We start from the raw sequence: 24912 nt of genomic DNA, 5'->3' as shown, positions 1-24912 counted from the left end.
GAACAGAATCCGGACAAAATAGACGTCCGTTTGGGATCGCGCGGTGGAGTCGGCCAAATCCTTTTTCGGACTGCTAATGCTAATGCCAGCAGAGTGGCCTACCAACGGCTAGGACTTCCCAACCTCGAAAAGTTACCAATGTTTTGGCTGGTAATTCCTGTATTCACCCGTGTGTGCGGCTTCTGTCCTTTTCCGAGTCCACCCTCACCTTATTACTCCCGCCAGCCAGCGCCTGTCCCCGGCCGCTTTAAAGCAAGAAACAAACGTTGCACACCACCGCGCCGAAGCCCAGCGCACCGCACCGCGCCGCGCACTCGCACCGAGCCGACCGCCGCGCGCTGCAAGGGGGGAGGAGAGGGGAGGGGATCGATGGGGAGCAGCGGGGGCAGCAGCGACTACTTCCTGCGCCAGCTGAGCTCCAGCGACGGCGGCAGCGCGCCGGCGCCGGCGCCGCGCCAGCCGGGGGAATGGGAGTGCGGCACCGGCAGGCGCGGGTCGAGGAGGTGGTCGAGGAAGAAGGCGCGGGCGAGGGGCCACCGGCGCGGCGGCGGAGGGTTCTGCGGGGCGCCGGAGGAGGCCGCGGCGGCGGGGAGGAAGCGGGTGATGGTGGTGGTGGACCAGAGCTCCGGGGCCAAGCACGCCATGATGTGGGCGCTCACCCACGTCGCCAACCGGGGGGACTTCCTCACGCTGCTCCACGTCCTGCCGCGCGGCGGCGGCACCCGCGGCGAGGACGCCGCCGCGCTCGCCAACTCCCTCGGCTCCCTCTGCAAGGCCTGCAAGCCCGAGGTGCGTGCCCGTCCTCTGTCGTCCCGCAACCTTTACCCGTTCTTCATCCAACAAGAAGATGAACTGGTCACTTGGTAGTAGCACTTCGCAGTAAATTAACTAGGATGCTTTGCATCTCATTACGCTTGACGATGGCATCTCATTACTCTTTGGGACATCAGGTGGCACCGACAAGTGTGATTTGTTGTAGACTAGTTTGTTTTACAGTCTGCATTATGGCCTGAAGCTTCATTAAAAAATGACCTTAAGCACCGGATGTGGTACCAAAAACGCTGCCTGCTTAACTAAAATTTGTTTCGGACCGAACGAAGGGGGAAGATGCTAGTTGTGGTAACTCTGTATTTTTGGGCCTCTTCAAGCATAAACGGACACTGCGCTTCACTGACATTTCTCAACAGAGAAACCTGTGCTAGGCTAGTCGGTGCCGTGGCTTTTCTCAGATCAAGTGTTTTTGGGTGTCTTGGCCCACTTGGAGGCAAGAGTTACGCTAGGTAGAGATGTAGATCAGATCAGAAACATTCATGAAAAGGAAAAGCAAGGGAATCATCATAGCCAACTTTTTATTCATGGATCATGGCAGGCCTAAAGCTAGAAAGGCCACCTCAACTTCATCAAATCGAGGTTGGAAAGGGGGAAAAATTGTGGTGTTCCCGCCTAGATGCCCAGAATCATATGCTCATAAATCTCTCAAAATTTGCAGCCTAGTCTTGTACTCCCTCCCTTCGTAAACACTTGTCTTAGAAATGGTTGTAGAACACTTGTCTTAGAATCTACAACCATTTCTAAGACAAGTGTTCTACAACCATTTCTAAGACAAGTGTTTCCGAACGGAGGGAGTACAGTAGTAACTGTTAAAAAATGATATACAGTAGAATTTTTGTGACTGTTTAAAAAGTAAATAAAAGACTAGTAGCATGCTTCGGAGTGTACTTGTGATTGTTAGCAGTGGATGCATTCACAGTGCCCCATGCTGGGTGTTGTAATATTTGGTTTGGGTGAATGTGGTTAGGTGGAGGTGGAGGCGCTTGTGATCCAGGGGCCCATGCTGGCCACCGTCCTGAGCCAGGTGAAGAAGCTGGAGGCGTCCGTGCTCGTGCTCAGCCAAAGCAAGCCCTCCCCTTTCTGCTGGTAAGCATGCATCCATCCATGCGCCTCTCGTACGTACCACCGCTACAGCACAAGATGCGTATGCGTGCACACACCTGTATCCCTTTGTCACGGACGGAGTCGTCCTGTATAGAAAGTATAAAAGGGAAGAATCTAATACATCGCTGGCTTGGCCCATCACGCTGTAAAGCCCATTGCCCTTTGCAAACATAGATCTTGGGAGCTTTCACCATGCAAAGATCTTTATAAGAGCTTTGAGGCTTTCACCTTACAAGCGGAGAAAGTTGAAAGCTGCCCGTGTGTGATAAGTTTTGGAAGGGATTTTTAGGCTCAGCTTAAGTGAACTTTTTGTCAGGGAATAAGCTGTATATTTTTTGAAGAAAACCTAGAAAGGTATTCAGAGTTCAGAGAGTAGAGCAGGAACGGGGCCTCTGCCTTTTACTGTAGTATTACACAAGAGATAGTAGAGACATGTGCCAGCCATAAATCAGGGACGCCTTTCCCTGTCCTTCCAGCTTAAACTCTAGATGAATCGAGTACGAGCGAGAAACCATGATGGGAGGAGTACTGTGCACTGACCACTGCAGCATTGCTGACCTGCTGCTGGTGCTGTACGACTCACTCATGTAGTCATGTGGCGGTTTTTAACCCCCACGAAGAAGAAAAGTTACCTTTTCACCATGCTGATTCAACTGCCATGTCGAGCTGCTAGCATTATCCTAATCCGCTTGTTAGAGATGTTTTCTCTTGTGTGATGATGTGGTTGTGGTCGCAAAATGATGCAGCTTCATGCGGAGCCGCGGCGAGGTGCTGGTGGAGGAGTGCATCAGCAGGGCGGAGTGCCTGACGCTGGCGGTGCGGCGGCAGAGCAAGGGCGTCGGCGGCTACCTCGTCAGCACCCGGTGGCAGAAGAACTTCTGGCTCCTCGCTTGACGCTCCTTCACTCGCACCAAGAGCCTCCCTGGATGATTTTACCGCCGATCGAGAGGCTAATAAGTGATGATCACTGCAACAATGACCCTCCGGTACTCTCTCCTTGTATGTTTGAATCTGTGCGTGTGTTTTTTCTCTCTTTCTCTGTGTGCATGCTTGTTGTGCGTGTGTGTTGTCATTCCTTGGTTGATTAGCAATAACCCTCCCTCACTATGCTGATGTAAAGCCAAAAGCTGAGCCGCTTCATGTATCATATCTGTGCCCTGCGTGTATGTTTGTTTGTTGAGCTTGAGCACGACACACAGTGCATGAACCACCATTTGAACTATCATCTGAAGTGTTTGACGGCAAACTGACTCCTCTCGCTCGCCCGTCCGTTCTTAATAACATGTCTCGTAGAGAGAAGGATTCAAACTTATGTCTCGTAGAGAGAAGGATTCAAACTTTGTTCGACCTCGTTCCTACAGCCAAACTGGAGGATGAAGACGCCTGCAAGACAGAACCTTCAGTAGAGACATACATACATACATACACACAGCCAATGGGTCGATCTCGCGCGAACCATGTCCCACATTACATGGATCAAAGTTCACGCGTGCAAGACCATGCATCGGTTCAGGAACTTCAGGTTGCCACGCACGCGGCACGGTGTCCCCCGGATGCCAGTACGGTGTCCCCCGTTCTAGGGCCCCAAGCCCCCAAGGATCGTCCCATGAACGAGCGGGAATCGACACAAGGCGACAGCTCCATCGGCCATGGCCCCCCTGAAACTTCTTCGCCCGGACCCAACGCAGAGACGCGAAGCCGGCGCGGTTCGTCAGAATCACTGCGGTGCTCCGCACAGTTTTTGCCTGCCTGCCCGCCCGGTGCTATCATGACGTGTAACCCTGCTAGCAGGGGATGGCTATCCTATCCTACCCTATCCTCCTCCTAGCAGCACACGGGCGGGGGCCAGGCTTTTGCCCCCACGGGCGCATGCAGGCCCATCATGAACCGTGGTGCCATGATTCGTCTTCAAGGGCTAGCTAGCTCAAGCTCAACAACCTCCCCGCTGTGGAGCCATTCAATCCGGCCTGATTTCCGGCAGTCTGGTTGGTACTAGTACTTGGTGCTCTCTCCTCATATTCTGTTTCGAGCACGAATATGGTGGATGAGTAGAGAGAGACAGAGAGAGAGAGAGAGAGAGAGAGAGAGAGAGAGAGAGAGAGCTGTTCGTTCGTTCCTCACGTGTGTGTTTCATCATGTTCCGCGATGATCTGGTTCGATTCGAACTCGAGCGCTGCTGATTCGGTGAGCGGAACGGCCGGGGAGTACCTGTTGATTCGGCGGGTGGAAGTGGAACTACGGGCGCCGGCGGCTAATCCGACGCGCGGCGAGCTAACACATCGTGCGTGCTCGGCATCGGCTTGGCCCACGGCGACTCGGCGCTGAGTGAAGAGCGAATCCCCCAAAGATTGCCGTCCGGCCCATCAAGGCGGACCGAGGCCGTGGTGCAACAGATTTGGCAACCTACGTACAAATGCCCCATCCACTCAGAAAAACACACACGTGCAATTGGCTAAAATCGGCTTTGACAAGTGGTGCACTGTCTGTGCATCACTTGTCTATTTTCTACTTCCTCCGTTTTTGAAAGAGTGCACTTCCAACTCTGTTGGAAACTCAAACTTTTATATGTTTGACCGTATTTATACAATAATAGACCAATATTTATGCCAACCAATTAATAGCATTAGATTTATGATAAAAATAAATTTTTGTCATATACCTATTTGGTTTCACAAGCATTCTCCAATAAAGTTAGAAGTACACTCTTTCAAGAACGGAGGGAGTAGATTATTTTCTCAAAATATTTTATCTTTTGAACCGCGCGTCCAAAGTTTTATCTTTTGCACAAATCCGTGTTTTCACAAGAAGCAAATTTGTGCTTCTCGTGGAAGAAAAAAAATCAAGCAAAACAAAACTCATGGTTTTTCTTTCCTTTTCCGTTTCTCATGGAAGCAAATCCGTGCCTACACGAGAAGCAATTATGCTTCTGGTTAAAAAAAATAGCACAAAAGAATCAAGATTTTTTTTTTCATTTTTGAGAAGTACATTTGTGTCTCCATGAGAAGCAAATATGTTCTTCTCGTGGAAGTAAAAAGAATTTGGCAACAATAATTCATGATTTTTCCTTTTTTTTGAGTGCTTCTTGTGGAAGCAAATATGCGCCCCTCGTGAAAGTTAATATTAAATTGTGCAAAAAAATCACGATTTCTTTCCTCTCCGAGAAGCATTCACAGAAGAAAATCTGTGTCTCCACGAGGAGCAAATTTGTACTTCTCGTGGTGGCAAAAAATAAATTCACAACCTTTTCCCTTTCCAAGAAGCACAATGCTTCTCACGGAAGCAAATCCATGTTTCTTGTGGAAGCACAACTTTTTTCACGCAAAAAATAAGTTTTTGTATTTTTTTCTCCAAAACCCAGGAAAGGCGGTTGTAAACCGAACATCTGAAAACTCAAGAAAACCTATCTAAAACGAAAACATATGTATAGAAAAAAGAACGAAAACCATAAGGAGCCTCCGCACACGACACATGGCGGCGGCCGAGCATACTTTTGATGGGCTTTTAGCCCACTAAAATGACCCTTGCGAGGCTCCCTCAAGGGTTACCCTTTAGTTAGTTGCTCTCACATCTCTAAAAAAACCTGTTCTCATATTTGGCCATTTTTCTCAAAAAGGAAAAAGAATGTACAAGTGGACCGTCAACTCTTAGTGGGCCACATCTACATTGATTTTTTCTTCCCAGTACAAGCTACCACTAGTAGGCCACATCAATGAATAGAAAATAAAGACTCCCACCACACATGCTTCTCTACTCTTTACATCAACGTTTTCAGCTTTATGCACCGGACCACATTTTTTTCCCTAAGCACCCGCCTCTTGCTCCCGGTGCTCCATGCAGACCTACTTTTTCTGACATCCCATCCTATATGGCATGCGGGGCATCACCCTGGGGCTATGCATTGACCATGCCCTTATGAATCATGTGTGTTCCGGACATGCTCACGAGGTGCTCCTATACAACGCCTTATGTGAGAGCTCATAGTCAGTCATCTCTGCGTCAGGTAGCTAAGACAATGCCCGCGTGCCTCCTTGGGTGGGTAACCCAGGAACGCGAGCGAGTAGCTCACTCGTAAAAGCGCAAGTGCCTATCCTCTCACAAAGACGAGTAACATGTGTTTGATTTTTTTAATTCAAAAAAAGTTCATGGATTTGGAAAAAAAGCTCAAGACTCAAAAAAATTAGTGAATTTGAAAAAAGTTCATCAATTTGAAAACTGTCTAAAGATTTGAAAATATTCACGAATTGATTTTTTTACGGATTCAAGAAATGCTCATGGATTTTAACAAAAAAGTTTATTAATTAAAAAGATGTTCACAACTTTTTTTCAAAAATCACACATTTAAATAGGTTCATAAATTCAAAAATATGTTTACGAACATGAAAAAAGTGCACGAATCTGAAATAATTTTCATGAATATTAAAAAGTTCATGGATTTGAAAAGAATTCATGAATTTGAAAAAAGTTTATGCACTTGAAAAAAGGTACATGATTTTTCGCGAATTTGGGAAAAAGTTCATGGATTTGAAAAGTTCACAAACATCAAGAAACTTCACAGATTTGAAGAAGTTCACGAATTTTGGAAAGTTCAACAGTTTGAATTTTCTTAAAAGAATGAAAATAAAAAGAGAAGAAAAGGTAAAAACAAAAAGGAAACCAAAAAATAGATATAATAAATAAAAATCCAAACACAAACCAGTGGAAAAACCCATAGAAAAAAACATAGAAAGAAACAAAACTTATAAAAAACCTACATACGATGAGGACTATAAGGTGCCAAGGGAAATAGCTCCATCCCATTGAATATCCCTAGCCTTGGTGGATTAGTGCGGTGATAAAAAACTCTTTCATTCTATCTATGATAGATAAAGGAGCTTCAAAGCCATAGCGATCTTCATAGCCAGGGTGTATAAGCGATGGGCCGGCCCACTTAGAAAACCTACGTACGCTAAGGGTGTGCGCCATCTACCATTTAGCCAGCCATTTGTATCCCTTTGAATTTTACTTCGAATTAATTAAAGTGTGGGGATCTCTCAAAAGAAATTAGCCTGCCCTCAGAAAAAAATCTACCCTTTAGCCTATAAATGGCGCACTCGACATACACCTCATAAGAGCTGGCAGGCCACTTATACGAACCTTCTCTATTATCAGGAGAGTTCGCCTGAAAAGGCGTCCGCATCGCTCCTAGGGGGCACAAATCTGCACCCTTTCCAGATCTTTGCTCGTCCCAGTTTCCGACCACCTCCGCACCACCTCTTGCAGCCTCTTGCTTCTCACCTGGCCGTTCAAGCATGCTCACCTTGGTGCCCCGTGCGCCCTTCCGCCTAATCCGTAGCTCCCACCTCCAGCGGTGTTCGATGCCTCTTCAGTGGCAGGCGTAGCTCCCATTCATGCGGTGGTGGTTCTGGCCTGCAACCAAGCTTCCGCATCTCCAACTCTGGCTCCGACGGCTTGGGATTGCTCAGCCTTTGGCCAAGGCAAAATCCTTGCTCGACCTATCGATGCTGGCAGCGTCGACACCGGCGGGTTCCGTCCCCTTCTTGGAGGCACTGCCATGGCTGTTAACTGTGTGTCCCTTTTTGAGCATCAGGGAAAATCTTAGGTTCGTTTTTTTTCGATCGGGCGGTGACGGCGTCTCAGCGTCGCTCTCCTTCGTGAAGGTGCTGTCTTGTCTGCTCGCGGCGTCCTCGACGGTGGATCTGTTGAAAAGAAATGAGAGAGAGGGAGACAGAGAAGTAAAAGTGAATCGTTGTTTTCATTGATGATGGGATTACACATATATATATAGCCCCCGAAAGGGTGCGTCCGAAGGGACACGAGACAACCGCCTCGATTAGGAAAAGCAGGGATTAATAGGATTAATTAAATCCTAACACCCCCCTAATCCATGCTTGTTAGTGTAAGTATCATCATCTTGAAAAAGCTCCTCCAAAAATCCTGTGGGAAAAAATATGAGGAGATAGGTGTTTGATATGTTGCTAAAACTCCTTCAAACCCAGTGAGAAAAATAAGGAGAAAACGGTACAACATATAATGGTCATTGTCTCTTTTAACTCAATACGAGAAAACTCATAGAGTTTAGAGGACAATAAATATGTCATATATACTTTTCCAAAAACCCCGGTGGGGAAAACAGAAAGTATGACATATGATCTCATGTTGATATTACCTCATTAAAAACCTTTATGAGAACCTGTAAAGTAAACTTATGAAGGAAAAAAGAGTATAATATGATGCATTGAACATGAACAATTCAAGAAGATACTCCCCCCTGATTCTTGCAAAATTCGAAGCCGTCACATACCAAAACATAGAAGTTGGTAGAGACCCGCTGAACAAATCAGTCGCATGATTTGACTTGCAAGATATGCAATATAGTGATATTGCTTATTATGTAACCTGTTTGCATCTGGGCAACACAAGAAACATTATCGTTGAGATAATGGTTGGTGAATGTAGCCATGAGGTCTGTTTTGAAGACTCTTCATGAGAATGCTACCACACCTAGTAGGAACACTAAGTTTGTCTATGATCTGACATAGTGGGGATCTGATCGATCTATCCAATGATATTGGTGTTTAGATTTCTCCAAAACTAAAAAACCAGGACAAGATATTTCATGCCTTGGACATATCGAAAGATATTCTTGAGTACCAGCCAATTGTGTTTGGTCGATCCAATGGCATATGGAACGTTGAGTCCCAATATCTTATTTCCATCGTCTCTTGGTCTAAATAGGTCTTTCTCTACATCTAGAGAATGAACTACCATGAGAGTTATGGATGAATTATTGGGGAACGTAGCAGAAATTCAAAATTTTCCTACGTGTCACCAAGATCTATCTATGGAGAAACCAGCAACGAGGGGAAGGAGAGTGCATACCCTTGTAGATCGCTATGCGGAAGCGTTCAAGAGAACGGGGTTGAAGGAGTCGTACTCGTTGTGATCCAAATCATCGGAGATCCTAGTGCCGAACGGACGGCACCTCCGCGTTCAACACACGTACAGCCCGGTGACGTCTCCCATGCCTTGATCCAGCAAGGAGAGAGGGAGAGGTTGAGGAAGACTCCATCCAGCAGCAGCACAACGGCGTGGTGGTGGTGGAGGAGCGTGGTACTCCAGCAGGGCTTCGCTAAGCACCGCAAGAGACGAGGAGGAGAGAGGTAGGGCTGCGCCAGGGAGAGATCAAATCGTCTGTCTTGGGCAGCCCCAAACCCCCACTATTTATAGGAGAAGGGGAGGAGGGTGCGCCCCCTCTAGGGTTCCCACCCCTAGGGGGGCGGCAGCCCTAGATGGGATGGAGGGGGGCGGCCAAGAGGGGGAGAAGGGGGGCGCGCCCTAGGGTGGGCCTTAGGCCCATCTGCGCCTAGGGTTTCCCCCTTCTCCTCCTAGCTGCGCCTTGGGCCTTGTGGGAGGCGCACCAGCCCACTCAGGGGCTGGTCCCTTCCCACTCTTGGCCCATGCAAGCCTCCGGGGCTGGTGGCCCCACTTGGTGGACCCCCGGGACCCTCCCGGTGGTCCCGGTACATTACCGATAAAACCCGAAACTTTTCCGGTGACCAAAACAGGACTTCCCATATATAAATCTTTACCTTCGGACCATTCCGGAACTCCTCGTGATGTCCGGGATCTCATCCGGGACTCCGAACAACATTCGGTAACCACATACAAACTTCCTTTATAACCCTAGCGTCATCGAACCTTAAGTGTGTAGACCCTACGGGTTCGGGAACCATGCAGACATGACCGAGACGTTCTCCGGTCAATAACCAACAGCGGGATCTGGATACCCATGTTGGTTCCCACATGTTCCACGATGATCTCATCGGATGAACCACGATGTCGAGGATTCGATCAATCCCGTATTCAATTCCCTTTGTCTAGCGGTACGATACTTGCCCGAGGTTCGATCGTCGGTATCCCGATACCTTGTTCAATCTCGTTACCGGCAAGTCTCTTTACTCGTTCCGTAACACATCATCCCGTGATCAACTCCTTGATCACACTGTGCACATTATGATGATGTCCTACCGAGTGGGCCCAGAGATACCTCTCCGTTTACACGGAGTGACAAATCCCAGTCTCGATTCGTGCCAACCCAACAGACACTTTCGGAGATACCTGTAGTGTACCTTTATAGCCACCCAGTTACGTTGTGACGTTTGGCACACCCAAAGCATTCTTATGGTATCCGGGAGTTGCACAATCACATGGTCTAAGGAAATGATACTTGACATTAGAAAAGCTTTAGCATACGAACTATACGATCTTTGTGCTAGGCTTAGGATTGGGTCTTGTCCATCACATCATTCTCCTAATGATGTGATCCCATTATCAACGACATCCAATGTCCATGGTCAGGAAACCATAACCATCTATTGATCAACGAGCTAGTCAACTAGAGGCTTACTAGGGACATGGTGTTGTCTATGTATCCACAGATGTATCTGAGTTTCCTATCAATACAATTATAGCATGGATAATAAACGATTATCATGAACAAGGAAATATAATAATAACCAATTTATTATTGCCTCTAGGGCATATTTCCAACAGTCTCCCACTTGCACTAGAGGCAATAATCCAGTTCACATCGATATGTGATTAACACTCAAGGTCACATCCCCATGTGACCAACACCCAAAGAGTTCTGGGTTTGATCATGTTATGCTTGTGAGAGAGGTTTCAGTCAACGGGTCTGCAACATTCAGATCCGTATGTACTTCGCAAATTTCTATGTCATCTTGTAGATGCAACTACTATGCTACATTTGGAGACATTTCAAATAAATGTTCTACTTGGAGCTATTCTAAATTGTTTCTCCATTATACGTATCCGGTATCTCTACTCAGAGCTATCCGGATAGGTGTTAAGCTTGCATCGACGTAACTCTTTACGTCAAACTCTTTATCACCTCCATAACCGAGAAACATATCCTTATTCCTCCAAGGACAATTTTGACCGCTGTCTAGTGATCCAGTCCTGGATCACTTTTGTACCCTCTTGCCAGACATGTGGCAAGGCACACATCAGGTGCGGTACTCAGCATGGCATACCGTATAGAGCCTATGACAAAAGCATAGGGGACGACATTCGTCCTTTCTCTTTCTTCTGCCGTGGTCGAGCTTTAAGTCTTAACTTCATACCTTACAACTCAGGCAAGTACTCCTTCTTTGACTGATCCATCTTGAACACCTTCAAGATCATGTCAATGTATGTGCTCATTTGAAAGTACCATTAAGCGTTTTGATCTATCCTTATAGATCTTGATGCTCAATGTTCAAGTAGCTTAATCCAGGCTTTCCATTGAAAAACACTTTCCAAATAACCCTATATGCTTTCCAGAAATTCTACATCATTTCTGATCCATAATATGTCAACAACATATACTCATCAGAAATTCTATAGTGCTCCCACTCACTTCTTTGGAAATACAAGTTTCTCATAAACTTTGTATAAACCCAAAATCTTTGATCATCTCATCAAAGCGTACATTCCAACTCCGAGATGCTTACTCCAGTCCTTAGAAGGATGGCTGGAGCTTTGCATACTTATTAGCATCTTTCAGGATTGACAAAACCTTCCAGTTGTATCACATACAACCTTTCCTCAAGAAAATCGTCGAGGAAACAATGTTTTGACATCCTATCTGCAAGATTTCATAAATAATGCAGTAATTGCCAATATAATTCCAACAGACTCTTAGCATCGCTACGAGTGAGAAAGTCTCATCGTAGTCAACTCCTTGAACTTGTCGGAAAACATCTTAACGACAAGTCGAGCTTTCTTAATGGTGATACTTACCATCATTGTCCGTCTTCCTTTTAAAATCCATATGTACCTAACAGCCTTACGACCATCAAGTAGTTCTTCCAAAGTCTACACTTTGTTTTCATACATGGATCCTATCTCGGATTTTATGGCCTCGAGCCATTTATCAGAATCCGGGCCCACCATCGCTTCTCCATGGCTCGTAGGTTCATTGTTTTCTAGCAACATGACTTCCAAGACAGGATTACGTACCACTCTGAAGTAGTACGCATCCTTGTCATCCCACGAGGTTTGGGAGTGACTTGATCCGAAGTCTCATGATCAATATCATAAGCTTCCACTTCAATTGGTGTAGGTGCCACAGGAACAACTCTTTGTGCCCTGCTATACACTAGTTGAAGTGACGGTTCAATAACCTCATCAAGTCTCCACCATCCTCCCACTCAATTCTTTCGAGAGAAACTTTTCCTCGAGAAAGGACCCGATTCTAGAAACAATCCCTTATTGCTTTCGGATCTGAGACAGGAGGTATACCCAACTGTTTTGGGTGTCCTATGAAGATGCATTTATCCGCTTTGGGTTCGAGCTTATCAGCCTGAAACTTTTTTTACATAAGCGTCGCAGCCCCAAACTTTTAAGAAATGACAACTTAGGTTTCTCTAAACCATAGTTCATACGGTGTCATCTCATCGGAATTACGTGGTGCCCTATTTAAAGTGAATGTGGTTGTCTCTAATGCCTAACCCATAAACTATCGTGGTAATTCGATAAGAGACATCATGGTATGCATCATATCCAATAGGGTGCAGTTATGATGTTCGGACATACCATCACACTATGGTGTTCCAGGCTGTATTAGTTGTGAAAATTTCCACAATGTCTTAATTCTGTGCCAAACTCGTAATTCAGATATTCATCTCTATGATCATATCATAGATCTTTTATCCTCTTGTCACGACGATCTTTCAACTTCACCCTGAAATTACTTGAACCTTTCAATAATTCAGACTCGTGATTCATCAAGTAAATATACTCAACATCTACTCAAATCATCTGTGAAGTAAGAACATAACGATATCCACTACACGCCTCAGCACTCATTGGACTGCACACATCAAAATGTATTACTTCCAACAAGTTGCTTTCTAGTTCCATTTTACTAAAAACAAGGCTTTCAGTCATCTTGCCCATGTGGTATGATTTGCATGTCTCAAGTGATTCAAAAACAAGTGAGTCCAAACGGTCCATTTGCATGGAGTTTCTTCATGCATATACACCAATAGACATGGTTCGCATGTCTCAAACTCTTCAAAACGAGTGAGCCCAAAGATCCATCAGCATGGAGCTTCTTCATGCGTTTTATACCGATATGACTTACGTGGCAGTGCCACAAGTAGGTGGTACTATCATTACTATCTTATATCTTTTGGCATGAACATGTGTATCACTACGATCGAGATTCAACAAACCATTCATTTTAGGTGTAAGACCATTGAAGGTATTATTCAAATAAACAGAGTAACCATTATTCTCCTTAAAGGAATAACCGTATTGCGATAGACATAATCCAATCATGTCTATGCTCAACGCAAACACCAATCTCGATGGTAGAGGGAGCGTACGATATTTGATCAACCTTGGAAATACTTCCAACACATATCGTCATCTCACCTTTAGCTAGTCTCCGTTTATTCCGTAGCTTTTATTTCGAGTTACTAACACTTAGCAACCGAACCGTTATCTAATACCCTGGTGCTACTAGGAGTACTAGTAAAGTACACATTAACACAATGTATATCCAATATACTTCTATCGACTTTGCCAGCCTTCTCATCTACCAAGTATCTAGGGTAATTCTGCTCCAGTGGCTGTTCCCCTTATTACAGAAGCACTTAGTCTCGGGTTTGGGTTCAACCTTGGGTTTCTTCACTAGAGCAGCAGCTGATTTGCCGTTTCATGAAGCATCCCTTTTTGCCCTTGCCCTTCTTGAAACTAGTGGTTTCACCAACCATCAACAATTGATGCTCCTTCTTGATTTCTACTTTTGTGGTGTCAAACATCGCGAATATCTCAAGGATCATCATATATGTCCCTGATACATTATAGTTCATCACGAAGCTCTAGCAACTTGGTGGTAATGACTTCGGAGAAACATCAATATCTTATCTGGAAGATCAACTCCCACTCGATTCAAATGATTGTTGTACTCAGACAATCTGAGCACAAGCTCAACAATTGAGCTTTTCTCCTTAGTTTGTAGGCTAAGAAAATCGTCGGAGGTCTTATACCTCTTGACGTGGGCACGAGCCTGAAATCCCAATTTCAGCCCTCGAAACATCTCATATGTTTCGCGACATTTCAAAACGTCTTCGGTGCCTCAACTCTAAACCGTTTAACTGAACTATCACATAGTTATCAAAATGTGTATGTCAGATGTTCGCAACATCCATAGACGACGTTCGAGGTTCAGCACACTGAGCGGTGCAGTAAGGACATAAGCCTTCTATGAAGCAATGAGGACAATCCTCAGTTTACGGATCTAGTCCGCATAATTGCTACTATCAACTTTCAACTAAATTTTCTCTAGGAACATATCTAAACAGTAGAACTAAAGCGCGAGCCACGACATAATTTGCGAAGACCTTTTGACTACGTTCAGGATAATTAAGTTCATCTTATGAACTCCCACTCAGATAGACATCCCTCTAGTCATCTAAGTGATTACATGATCCGAGTCAACTAGGCCGTGTCCGATCATCACGTGAGACGGACTAGTCATCATCGGTGAACATCTTCATGTTGATCGTATCTACCATACGACTCATGCTCGACCTTTCGGTCTCTTGTGTTCCGAGGCCATGTCTGTACATGCTAGGCTCGTCAAGTCAACCTAAGTGTTTCGCGTGTGTAAATCTGTCTTACACCCGTTGTATGTGAACGTTAGAATCTATCACACCCGATCATCACGTGGTGCTTCGAAACAACGAACTGTCGCAACGGTGCATAGTTAGGGGGAACACTTTCTTGAAATTATTATGAGGGATCATCTTATTTACTACCGTCGTTCTAAGTAAACAAGATGCATAAACATGATAAACATCACATGCAATCAAATAATAGTGACATGATATGGCCAATATCATATAGCTCCTTTGATCTCCATCTTGGGGCTCCATGATCATCTTGTCACCGGCATGACACCATGATCTCCATCATCATGATCTCCATCATTGTGTCTCCATGAAGTTGTCTCGCCAACTTATTACTTCTACTACTATGGCTACCGGTTAGCAATAAAGTAAAGTAATTACATGGCGTTGTTCAATGACACGTAGGTCATACAATAAATAAAGACAACTCCTATGGCTCCTGCCGGTTGTCATACTCATCGACATGCAAGTCGTGATTCCTATTACAAGAACATGATCAATCTCATACATCACATATATCATTCATCACATCCTTTTGGCCATATCACATCACATGGCATACCCTGCAAAAACAAGTTAGACGTCCTCTAATTGTTGTTTGCATGTTTTAGGTGGCTGCTATGGGTTTCTAGCAAGGACGTTTCTTACCTACGCAAAACCACAACGTGATATGCCAATTGCTATTTACCCTTCATAAGGACCCTTTTCATCGAATCCGATCCGACTAAAGTGGGAGAGACAGACACCCGCTAGCCACCTTATGCAACTAGTGCATGTCAGTCGGTGGAACCAGTCTCACGTAAGAGTACGTGTAAGGTCGGTCCGGGCCGCTTCATCCCACAATGCTGCCGAATCAAGATTGGACTAGTAACGATAAGCATATTGAACAAAATCAACGCCCACAACTACTTTGTGTTCTACTCGTGCATAGAATCTACGCAATAGACCTAGCTCTGATACCACTGTTGGGGAACATAGCAGAAATTCAAAATTTTCCTACGTGTCACCAAGATCTATCTATGGAGAAACCAGCAACGAGGGGAAGGAGAGTGCATACCCTTGTAGATCGCTATGCGGAAGCGTTCAAGAGAACGGGGTTGAAGGAGTCGTACTCGTCGTGATCCAAATCACCGGAGATCCTAGTGCCGAACGGACGGCACCTTCGTGTTCAACACACGTAGAGCCCGGTGACGTCTCCCATGCCTTGATCCAGCAAGGACAGAGGGAGAGGTTGAGGAAGACTCCATCCAGCAGCAGCACAACAGCGTGGTGGTGGTGGAGGAGCGTGGTACTCCAGCAGGGCTTCGCCAAGCACCGCAAGAGACGAGGAGGAGAGAGGTAGGGCTGCGCCAGGGAGAGATCAAATCGTCTGTCTTGGGCAGCCCAAAACCCCCACTATTTATAGGAGAAGGGGAGGAGGGTGCGCTTCCTCTACGGTTCCCACCCCTAGGGGGGCGGCAGCCCTAGATGGGATGGAGGGGGGCAGCCAAGAGGGGGAGAAGGGGGGCGCGCCCTAGGGTGGGCCTTAGGCCCATCTGCGCCTAGGGTTTCCCCCTTCTCCTCCTAGCTGCGCCTTGGGCCTTGTGGGAGGCGCACCAGCCCACTCAGGGGCTGGTACCTTCCCACTCTTGGCCCATGCAAGCCTCCGGGGCTGGTGGCCCCACTTGGTGGACCCCCGGGACCCTCCCGGTGGTCCCGGTACGTTACCGATAAAACCCGGAACTTTTCCGGTGACCAAAACAGGACTTCCCATATATAAATCTTTACCTCCGGACCATTCCGGAACTCCTCGTGACGTCCGGGATCTCATCCGGGACTCCAAACAACATTCGGTAACCACATACAAACTTCCTTTATAACCCTAGCGTCATCGAACCTTAAGTGTGTAGACCCTACGGGTTCGGGAACCATGCAGACATGACCGAGACGTTCTCCGGTCAATAACCAACAGCGGGATCTGGATACCCATGTTGGTTCCCACATGTTCCACGATGATCTCATCGGATGAACCACGATGTCGAGGATTCGATCAATCCCGTATTCAATTCCCTTTGTCTAGCGGTACGATACTTGCCCGAGATTCGATCGTCGGTATCCCGATACCTTGTTCAATCTCGTTACCGGCAAGTCTCTTTACTCGTTCCGTAACACATCATCCCGTGATCAACTCCTTGATCACATTGTGCACATTATGATGATGTCCTACCGAGTGGGCCCAGAGATACCTCTCCGTTTACACGGAGTGACAAATCCCAGTCTCGATTCGTGCCAACCCAACAGACACTTTTGGAGATACCTGTAGTGTACCTTTATAGACACCTAGTTACGTTGTGATGTTTGGCACACCCAAAGCATTCTTACGGTATTCGGGAGTTGCACAATCTCATGGTCTAAGGAAATGATACTTGACATTAGAAAAGCTTTAGCATACGAACTACACGATCTTTGTGCTAGGCTTAGGATTGGGTCTTGTCCATCACATCATTCTCCTAATGATGTGATCCCGTTATCAACGACATCCAATGTCCATGGTCAGGAAACCGTAACCATCTATTGTTCAATGAGCTAGTCAACTAGAGGCTTACTAGGGACATGGTGTTGTCTATGTATCCACAGATGTATCTGAGTTTCCTATCAATACAATTATAGCATGGATAATAAACGATTATCATGAACAAGGAAATATAATAATAACCAATTTATTATTGCCTCTAGGGCATATTTTCAACATGAATAATATTTGTCCACAATGAATTTCTCCAATATATTTTGAATATAGACAACATAGTATACCATAATGTATGAATGAAGGTGCTCAAGTTGTCGTAACGAGCGGTGTTTTGGTTTACCCAAATCCTTCATTTAAACTCCGTCATTAGATGATTACATGTGTCGTCATTGCAGACATACAAACATGGATAATCATCTTTGCAGGAGTAATCCTTTTGTATAAGGAACTCACTACATCGGTTGTACCATATGTACCGACCACAATAAGTCGTATGGTGACTTACTAGTTTTACACAATGTATGTTGCATTTTGTATTTCGATTCAGAATTGAGGTTCCATCGGGAATCAATCATATATGTCTGAATCTAGTGATCCACATGGATATGTAATCACTACATCTATCAACTGCAGAGATAGATGATTTTGTACTGCCAATGATATAAGTTATCGGAATGAGATTCCACATCTGGAGAATAGTTGGGTATCTGCGTGAACCCTCGTGCTACAATACTTGCTCTTTGTTTCACCACCTCGTTGTTCTCAATTCTGTTTCCAGAAGAAAACTGGTGTAGGTATTGCTTATGAATACCTTCCCATTATTGAGCAAGATCATTTCTATCTAGATTATAACCTTTGCTTGAGTTCAGTCTGAGTGTTGTTCACACTTTGCCATGGCCATGGTCTTTAGATCTGAATCATTCGAAAGGTTTTGCAATCTAGTTGAGAAATGTATGTCGACAATTGTAGACTTTTGGTTATATGTTTCTCCAGAATCTATATATCAATATAGAGTTGATGGAAATATCGTTACCCACGGTGACTGCTTGCGATTTCCCAATGCGTCTGAGTCGGGTATTCCGATGACCCGGTCATTGTGTGCACTATGACTTGGGTTGGTGGAGGTTTCCCGTTCACTGGGTGTATACTACCCATTAGGTGTCTATCAACGTGAAGTTGACTTGCATTTACTGATTCATAGGCCTTGATATCCTTACTTGCGAGAAGCTGAATCCTGATGTATTTCTGTCATACATCTCCCCCTGTTGCGTTGAACGGGGAGTGGAGTGGATTTTGCTGGTACCTCCACTCTTTCAGGCATACTTTTCTAGGATTGTAGGATTGTGTGACACCTTTATAGTCAGTAAATGAATCCGGCAGGTTATTTGCAATGTGTTGCAAATCTTCTGAATGCATGGTTCAGATCTTTGAGTACGTGGATTTGAGGCAGAAATGTGTTGAACATTCCACTAATTTCCTGGCATTCTTTATGGTACTTGAAATCTCCCCCTAATGCCTGGAAATTGATCCTCATTGAATCAGCATACTGGCCTTGAATAAATCCCCATGCGAGGGGCTTGAGGTATTGACGGAAATACAATTATTCCTCACATAGATCCCAACTATATGATGAGGGGCCAATGATGTATGCCGGGTGGTGATATTGGTATGCAACCGAATTACCGCAAATAGGAAATACTTGGTAGATATCCACATATCAAAGATAGAGGGGAATAATATTATGCAGTTCTGTCATGAGTGTGTAAAACTGCATGACTCCAACGTAAAGTTGGTAAGTTGCAATTCAAAAGTAAAGATAATTCAATGAGCTTAACTCTTTGGATAGTATTCTACCAAACCATTTTGTGTCTAGACATTAGGACAAATTGCTAAACTTCAATCCAAAAGCCATAGAGAAGGCCCTCAAGGAGAATTTTGCAATGTTATCTATTCGATTTTCTTGAAATCGATGTCAGGATAATGGCCAATGGTTCGTGTGAATAAAGTACACACTTAAGACCATCATGTAGATATGTCTTTTAGAACCATGGAATACCGGAATAGTCTACTCAATGGCTGGGAAGAGCCACTTACCTCGACTTGATGCATTCAAGGAGTCTGAGTGGTTCAGCGTAGACTTTAAGGTGTGTGAGCCTTAAAATTAGCTTCCCTGTGTCACTTGTAGTGCACATAAAATCCAAATGTTATTAGAATTTAGCATCATAATAATCATAAACCAGTGAAATTGCTGATAGTTTAGTTTCAACCCAATGTTAATGATGATCAAAGCAGGAATGCCAAGTTTGTCATGCAAAAGACACTCTGGAAAACTATCTCGTACACAACATGTGCTACTGGTTTTGTAGTATGTGTAGTGCAATGCCAATGATACATAGAGAATGTGCTTGCCACATCTGTTACATATGGTAAAGAGAAGATATTTCTCTTTGTTATCATCATAAGTTTCGCTATGGAAACTATTTTGACGGATACCTATATAGTTTAGTAGGGTACGAGCTAAACCCGGAAGCAATAAAGTATCCTAACGTTACTCGAGTACCCACAGGGACAGTAAATATGACTCGAGTTGAGTCAGTAAATACCTCATCACGTCTAGCAATTTTAAAATATCTCCTATCTCTCAACGAGAGTGGAAAAAATTTCACTTCCCTGAGTATAGAGTTCATGCTGCTGTTGGGGAACGTAGCATAAATTCAAAATTTTCCTACGTGTCACCAAGATCTATCTATGGAGTCATCTAGCAACGAGGTAGGAGTGGATCTACATACCCTTGTAGATCGCGCGCGGAAGCGTTCAAGAGAACGGGGTTGATGGAGTCGTACTCGTCGTGATCCAAATCACCGATGATCCTAGCGCCGAACGGACGGCACCTCCGCGTTCAACACACGTACGGAGCAGCGACGTCTCCTCCTTCTTGATCCAGCAAGGGGGAAGGAGAGGTTGAGGAAGATGACTCCAACAGCAGCACGACGGCGTGGTGGTGGTGGAGCTGCAGTACTCCGGCAGGGCTTCGCCAAGCACTATGGAGGAGGAGGATGTGTTGGAGAGGGAGAGGGAGGCACCAAAGGCGTGGGTTGAGAGGCCCTCCTTTCCCCACTATATATAGGGAGTCCAAGGGGGGGGGGGCGCCGGCCCTAGGAGATCCAATCTCCTAGGGGGGTGCGGCCAAGGGAGGAATCCCTCCTCCCCAAGGCACCTAGGGGTGCCTTCCCCCTTTAGGACTCTTCCCCCTTTTCTATCTCTAGGCGCATGGGCCTCTTGGGGCTGGTGCCCTTGGCCCATATAGGCCAAGGCGCACCCCCTACAGCCCATGTGGCCCCCGGGGCAGGTGGTCCCACCCGGTGGACCCCCGGGACCCTTCCGGTGGTCCCGGTACAATACCGGTGACCCCGAAACTTGTCCCGATGGCCGAAATAGCACTTCCTATATATAATTCTTTACCTCCAGACCATTCCGGAACTCCTCGTGATGTCCGGGATCTCATACGGGACTCCGAAAAACTTTCGGGTTACTGCATATACATATCCCTACAACCCTAGCGTCACCGAACCTTAAGTGTGTAGACCCTACGGGTTCGGGAACCATGCAGACATGACCGAGACGTTCTCCGGTCAATAACCAACAGCGGGATCTGGATACCCATGTTGGCTCCCACATGTTTCACGATGATCTCATCGGATAAACCACGATGTCAAGGACTTAATCAATCCCGTATGCAATTCCCTTTGTCTAGCGGTACGATACTTGCCCGAGATTCGATCGTCGGTATCCCGATACCTTGTTCAATCTCGTTACCGGCAAGTCTCTTTACTCGTTTCGTAACACATCATCCCGTGATCAACTCCTTGATCTCATTGTGCACATTATGATGATGTCCTACCGAGTGGGCCCAGAGATACCTCTCCGTTTACACGGAATGACAAATCCCAGTCTCGATTCGTGCCAACCCAACAGACACTTTCGGAGATACCTGTAGTGTACCTTTATAGCCACCCAGTTACGTTGTGACGTTTGGCACACCCAAAGCACTCCTACGGTATCCGGGAGTTGCACAATCTCATGGTCTAAGGAAATGATACTTGACATTAGAAAAGCTTCAGCATACGAACTACATGATCTTGTGCTAGGCTTAGGATTGGGTCTTTGTCCATCACATCATTCTCCTAATGATGTGATCCCGTTATCAATGACATCCAATGTCCATGGTCAGGAAACCGTAACCATCTATTGATCAACGAGCTAGTCAACTGGAGGCTTACTAGGGACATGGTGTTGTCTATGTATCCACACATGTATCTGAGTTTCCTATCAATACAATTCTAGCATGGATAATAAACGATTATCATGAACAAGGAAATATAATAATAACTAATTTATTATTGCCTCTAGGGCATATTTCCAACAGCTGCATATGTCCACAAGGCACATATCATCTTTCATCAGATTGATCCCCGTAGAAATCGATATATAGACATGATGATTCTCAATATGAAAATCACTCAGATATATAGAATACATACAAATGTACTTGTACCGAAGTGCTGATACAATATATTGTGATATACAATATATGATGACAACAATACTTATGTTCTTATTAGAACATCGTAAATGGACATAAATTATGTTGAGCACTCGTGAGATTGAGAGACTAAACAATGTCTTCAAACGTGTTAGTTGAGTCATATTCAACCACATATTCTCCGTGTCCATCGGATCCCGTCATCACTGGTGATGTCGGGTTGAAGGTTGAAATGATCTTCAAACCTTTTCCCTTGAGTTCATTGTGTCCCAAGAATTGCTGATACAGAATAACCAGATGGTGAGATTTGAATCTAATGCCTTATAATGTATAAGACAACATTTTTCTGTCAGCGGTGTGATCCTGACTAGAGGTGAATCCAGGATTGCACACATTATCCCACGAGACACAAGAGCGATCATGATGTCCATGGCCTAGATAGGGCAGTGGTGGCCATTGAGGGCGAATGCCTCAAAATCTCTAGTCATCGGTTACCAGAGATAATTAATTTACAACAAGTAAATTAAAGACCATCATGGTTAATGTTGTAATGAAATTTGCAAAATTGATATAGTTTCAAGAAGTTGGCTTGAAACCATTAGTGTGAATCTCAAATTGCTAATTATGACACCTTGAAGATAATCTCCAAACTGGAGTAGATCTCGCAGCATTAGAGAGTATAATCTGATGAAATCAGTAGATACTCACTCCTAATGCCTTATGTCACGACTTAGTAAAAATATATGGGAGAGCACTTTGTAAAGCAATCATAATGTCAAATGACAAAATATTGGCTTAAAGAGTAGTGGTGATAATCTGCAAAGCAGTAGATCTACACACTACCTTGTGATCCCAATACATCAATTTAAAGTAATCACTTTGAATTTTGCATCCATATTGGCAAGAAATTGAAATATCAATTGCAAATAGACGTATTAATCTCGACATGTGGCGAACATGGAAATATATACATCATAGAAATATTCCGGAATACCTCGTACTCAACGAAGAAACAGTACTGCAGAGGTACTGAATTTATCTTTGCAAGAGATTAAAAATCTCTATTGCAAATGGATGTAATTAATCTCAACACGTGATAAACGTGGAAATGTATTACATCAACTTAAGATCTGGAATACATCTTGGTACTCAACAGAAAAATACTAAACGTAATGAATAATAATGATGTTGCAAACTTGATCCTCAAGTGAAAAACTTGAATTGTATAGATATCAAATTAAATGAGATCTTATATCAAATCGCAAGATAATTCAGCAGAGTGAATTAATATTTTTCGAGAGAAAACTGATCTCGACCGCAATGAGATTTTTTTTTGCGAGAAAAAGAAAATTTCTCAATCGCAAATGTTGTGCGAGAAAACTTAATCTCAATCACAAAACAATGTCATTGTACTAATGGAACATGTTATAGGAATTGCTAAAAAGCAAACACATTGAACATGCCACATACAATAACCATATATTTTCTGAAATGTTAAAACTCAAACAGAAAAATAGGCTATCATGCGTGAGAGAATTGTAGGCAGTCATTTGTGATTATAGGAAACCACAAGGTTTGAAGTGAAAACTGCCGAAGAGATAAGGTTCTCTTTTTTTTTCTCGTGCAGTCCCTGATAACCGCTACCGCCGGGAGACGCTCGCACTGTGCGCCGCCGTGCCATGCGCTAGCAGCGCCGCATCGCCAGTATATACGGAACCGCTCTGTCGACGCCGCAGAGGGTACCGCGCTGGAGGGCCAGGCCACGTCGCGCGCGCCTGAGGGCATCACTATCTGGCCGTCCCATCTCCTTCACGGGAGGGGCCGTGGCCCCGAGCAGCCACGCCGGAGGGCGCCGCTCGTCGGGGAGTTGAAGCCCTACAGCCGCGCCATGGTCCACTGCTCCGCGCCTCTCTACAGATCGAGGGTGCAGCGGCGTGTGCCATAAGCCGTGGTCGCGGGCACCGCCATGCGCAGGTTCCGTCGATTGGAGCCGCGCCGATGGGAGCGTCGTCGTGCCTAGCGTTGGAGGGACGAGATGCATCACCAGGCTGGGTGCCGCGCGCCGGAGGGCGCTGCCCCGCAGTGAGCCGCCTCCGACGTCGTGCGCCAAGGCGACGCCGACCGCTGCCGTTGGCAGTGGACTCGAGCACCTTGCTTGATGGCTTCCTGTTCATGGGAAAGCAATTATTTTGTAGCCAGGAACGAAATTAGTAAAGTAGCAGCTTGTTTATTAGACGAAGACGCTGATGTTTGCGTGGTGCTTGACTCCGATTCAGTTCTTCTTCCCCTTTGGATTTTCCTCGTTCGAGTTGAAAATCGCTGGAGTTGCTGGGGGGCGTCGTGGCATGGAGTCGAGGTGGAGGACCGGTCGCAGGCACTGCCGTTGATGCGGGGCTGCGCGCCGCACCGGGATTGGTCATGGCCGTGGCCGCCCCCGAGTAAGGCGGGCCCCGCACATGGGAAGGGCCTCGCCGGGGGTAGCGACGGGATCACGGGACCAAGGGCATCGCTGTGGAGGACTGGCCGAGGCCTGCCGATCTGCGCCAGATGCAAGACGAGGGCCGCGTCGTCTGCCGGGGAGCGTCACTGCTGCTCTTCGAGACGTCGCCGGCCTCGGTCTTCCCCGTTCTGTGTCGCCCCATGAGGCCGGTAGCCGCTCCGCCGAGAGCGTGCTGATAACGTGTTGAAAAGAAACGAGAGAGAGGGAGACAGAGAAGTAAAAGTGAATCGTTGTTCTCATTGATGATGGGATTACACATATATATAGCCCCCGAAAGGGTGCGTCCGAAGGGACACGAGACAACCGCCTCGATTAGGAAAAGCAGGGATTAATAGGATTAATTAAATCCTAACAGGATCTAGAGAAGTTGGTCGTCATGGTTTGTTTTGGGTCGGGCTGCTTCCCTAGGAGGCAAGTTTTGCCATGTTATTTTCTCTGTTTTGGGCCGGGCATTACTTGTCCCTCTGCTACTGGCACCATACTCACACCTTCTGCGTTTGTGGCATGCGTTTTGTATCACTTCTTGTTCTCACTCTTAACTTCTTCTATCAATGAAATGATACGCAAAGTTTTGTGTATTCGTGAAAAAATTAAGATATTCCAGCTAGCTTGTGCGACCCACTAAATGGCTTGCCAACTTGCGGTTCCACTTCTATCACAGAAGCAAGATAACCATGACAAGCATGAGCACCTTGCGTGCACATTTCGAGCTACATTACGCAGCTTG

At 45.6% G+C, this 24912-nt stretch overlaps 1 protein-coding gene across 2 annotated transcripts; it reads left to right on the top strand.

Annotated features, from left to right (window-relative positions):
• The first annotated feature begins 230 nt into the window (after window positions 1-230).
• Window positions 231-3101, top strand: LOC125519144 (uncharacterized). 2 transcript variants are annotated; one of them, XM_048684039.2, is made up of 3 exons: window positions 241-789; window positions 1799-1917; window positions 2682-3101. In XM_048684039.2, the coding sequence occupies exons 1-3, from the start codon at window positions 370-372 to the stop codon at window positions 2827-2829; spliced, it is 687 nt and encodes a 228-aa protein (XP_048539996.1). In that variant the 5' UTR covers window positions 241-369; the 3' UTR covers window positions 2830-3101. The 2 variants fall into 2 exon arrangements, with proteins under 2 accessions (XP_048539990.1, XP_048539996.1); XM_048684033.2 differs by lacking the exon at window positions 1799-1917 and having other exon boundaries at window positions 231-789.
• Window positions 3102-24912: the final 21811 nt, after the last annotated feature.

The sequence above is a fragment of the Triticum urartu genome, chromosome 1A (assembly GCF_056163025.1).
Source record: "Triticum urartu cultivar PI428250 chromosome 1A, HENAU_Tu73, whole genome shotgun sequence".
Taxonomy (NCBI): Eukaryota; Viridiplantae; Streptophyta; class Magnoliopsida; order Poales; family Poaceae; genus Triticum; species Triticum urartu.
Note: the sequence above shows the minus strand (reverse complement) of the source record. Positions and strands in the feature narration are given on the sequence as shown.

What these genes read in the sequence shown, in the direction of transcription:
- LOC125519144 (XM_048684033.2), top strand. Translation starts at nt 370, where the DNA reads ATGGGGAGCAGCGGGGGCAGCAGCGACTACTTCCTGCGCCAGCTGAGC. An exon ending in GCAAGGCCTGCAAGCCCGAG is followed by an intron (nt 790 to 2,681) that starts GTGCGTGCCCGT and finishes AAAATGATGCAG; the next exon opens with CTTCATGCGGAGCCGCGGCG.